Genomic DNA, 2,906 nt, shown 5'->3' with positions numbered 1-2,906 from the left:
CGCGGATGCGACAGAGAAGTGACCCACCTGAACTGGTGGCTCCTGAAAACGAAAGGCTTTTAAAAGGAGCTTTTATTTTGTAAAGCTGCGCTGCGGCTCCGTCTTCTAGCCCTCCGTTTTATTCGACCCCCTGTAACGCCGCATGCGGCAGACGCAGGTTTTAGCCTGACGTTGTTACTGCCTGGGACCGAACGCCTCGACGTGGCTAAAGCCAAGACTGAGAACTTCACACCCAGTAAAGCGTGGGAACGTGTTTCACGCGGTAAATCTGGATCCGGAGTCTTGGACAGTCCATCCGGGGGCCACGCCTTGTTTCCAAACACCAGATCAACGCTGTTCAACCATTAAAATCAGGCCAATTAGACCTCGCGGCTTTTGGAACTGGAGACGCGCGTCTTCAGGCTGGTGATTGGGATGTAATGAACTGTGAGTTTGAATGGACCTGGCCTTTGTTTTCAGGGTGTACTTCACCTATAAAATTAAGATAAATGTAAAAAGGTGAAAGAATTTTCTGTTCGTTTATTTATTTATTTATTTATTTCCTCGTCAATGTTTCGACGGTAGGAATTTAATAGTAAGTAAAAAAAATCCATGTTCAAAACACTGGTCTATGTTTTCATTATTATTATTATTATTATTATTATTATTATTATTATTATTATTATTATTATTATTATTATTATATTGCTTCCAGAACCTGCCCTATTTAACTTCCAGAGAGTTACTCCATGACCTTGTCGAGTTTTATGATGATGGTAAAATTCATATCACTGTTTATTTTACTGTGTAATGACCAGAATCAGCTTTATGACCTGCAGGACTCACGTCATCAGTTCTCAGTGCCAGCCGTCATGAAGAAATCAAACACGAAGTGCAGTTGAAATCAATTTTATTATTCAGTAGCCTATAAAAACGCATGCATTCTTTCAGTAGAGATTTACAGTGCTGTCCAGTTCCATCACGAGCAGGTGAGTGGGCCACTTCTCACCTGTCACCTGTACCGCGTAGCTGACCAGTGGTGTCTGTCAGTCGTATTGTTTCGTATCAAAGACATGAAGATAAACAACAGCTAAAGGCAAACGGCCCCGTTTTCAGCAACAAAGCACACAAACTCTATAGAGTTATGTATAAAAGAAAGGCCGTCATAAATACATTAGCAAACGAGTATTTACTCTTTGTGCGTACATTCCATCCCTCCATCCCTCCATCCCTCCATCATCATACAGTCCATCTCTTGTAACCCCCCAACCCCTCAACCCTCTAACCCAAAGTTTCCAAGGCAACAGGATGTTGAAATGACGAAATGTTTGCTGCTAACGTCCAGTGCGTGTTTTAAAGTGCCATCATGTCCAACCTCCCCCATTGAAAACAAACAGGGGGTCTTCCACCTCCTCCTCCTCCTCCTTCTCCTCCACCCGTCACGCCAGCAGGTAGTCTATCTGAAACGGGTGGTGGTAGCCCCCTCCGGTGGTCGCGACCGAGCCGAGAGGAAGAGGAGGAGGAGGAAGATGAGGAGGCAGGAGAAGAAGGGAGGAGGGCGAGGAAGAGAAGTAGTAAAAGTCCCTTCGCAGCTGCTGCTGCTGCTGCTGCTGCTGCCGCTTCTCTTCGCTTCTGAACGGCGTGCTGAGGATGCTGTCGATGGCGAAGGAGCTGGAGAACTTGGAGCCCGAGCTGTTTGGAGCCACTTGCACGAGGGCCTCTGCACCTCCTGCTCTTCCTCCTCGCCTGGAGACTTCCTGCTCGTCCTCGTCCTCCTCGTCCTGCTTCTTCTTGCCGATGCGCTTCCTCCTGCGCCGGAACACGCCGTCCGCGAACGTGTACTCGCTGTGGGGGTTGAGCATCCAGTAGTTGTCTTTGCCCCACGGGCGCGAGGGGTCCCGCAGCACTTTGAGGAAGCAGTCATTGAGTGACAGGTTATGGCGCACCGAGTTGCGCCAACCCGTGTAGCTGCCGCGGAAGAAGGGAAACTTCCGCATGAGGTAGTCATTGATCTCGGCCAGCGTGAGGCGGCCGGAGCTCGAGTCCCGGATGGCCATCGCGATCAGGGCGATGTACGAGTACGGCGGTTTGGGTCTGCGCGTGTACGGTTTGCTTTTGGAGTCCGTGCGCGCACCCGCGCCGCCGCTGCTGGAGGAACCCATGGCTCCCGTAACCCCTGCGGAGCTGATAACGGATGTCGGTGGCGCAGGGCTGTGCGCAACGCAGTCTCCATCCGAGCCCAACTCGTCCTCGGCGGAGAGCGGCGAAGGCGCACCGGGACGCGCGCCGCTCAGCAGCTGGAGCTTCATCTCGTGCGGTGCGCCGCTTACCGGCCGCTGCGAAACGTCGCTAAGTCGCCGAACCAAGCAGCGCAAAGGTCTCCCAGGAGTTTGTCCAGCTTTTCCAAAGTCCACCAACAGAAGCGCATCCGAGACTCTCTTTCTCTCTCAAAGCGCTGTAAACACAGATGGTGCGTGAGAAACAGTGGCGCCGTCTCCACTCTCGTCTGATCTGCGGCTGTAACGCACGGCCGCGCGCTCATATAGTGTAGCGCACACCTCCAGACCTGCCTACGGGGGCGGCGCCTCAGCCTCAACCTCAACCTTCAATGCCAATCTTCAGCAGCCAGAGACAGGACAGTCAAGAGTTCAAACAGACCAAAAAAACACTTCACAGCCAGGATCAGGCTCATCGCATGCAAAATCTGTTTGCTTCTCTCGCTTCTGCTGTCATTTTCGTCCACGGGGCGGACCACCTGTGCGCCCTACCTGTACGCTGGCGTGTGTGTACGCACGTGGGTTTTACCTGAGCGCGTGTGCACACCTTCGCGAAGGAATTACACGTCAGGCAACCAGGTGGCGTGCGTTTACCAGACATCCCTTGTTTATCAGTGCAGCAGATGTTTTGTGTTGGAGATGAGTTTGGAG

General features: G+C 51.8%; 1 protein-coding gene across 1 annotated transcript; it reads right to left on the bottom strand.

Annotated features, from left to right (window-relative positions):
• Positions 1-872: 872 nt before the first annotated feature.
• On the bottom strand, positions 873-2,478 carry foxq1a (forkhead box Q1a). Its single transcript, XM_017717642.2, has one exon. It carries the CDS (start codon positions 2,286-2,288, stop codon positions 1,419-1,421), a length of 870 nt encoding a protein of 289 aa, XP_017573131.2. The 5' UTR covers positions 2,289-2,478; the 3' UTR covers positions 873-1,418.
• Positions 2,479-2,906: the final 428 nt, after the last annotated feature.

Source organism: Pygocentrus nattereri, chromosome 2, assembly GCF_015220715.1.
Source record: "Pygocentrus nattereri isolate fPygNat1 chromosome 2, fPygNat1.pri, whole genome shotgun sequence".
NCBI lineage: Eukaryota > Metazoa > Chordata > Actinopteri > Characiformes > Serrasalmidae > Pygocentrus > Pygocentrus nattereri.
This window is presented reverse-complemented; position numbering and strand designations above follow the sequence as displayed.

Coding starts and splice junctions, on each gene's coding strand:
- foxq1a (XM_017717642.2), bottom strand. CDS start 2,288: ATGAAGCTCCAGCTGCTGAGCGGCGCGCGTCCCGGTGCGCCTTCGCCG.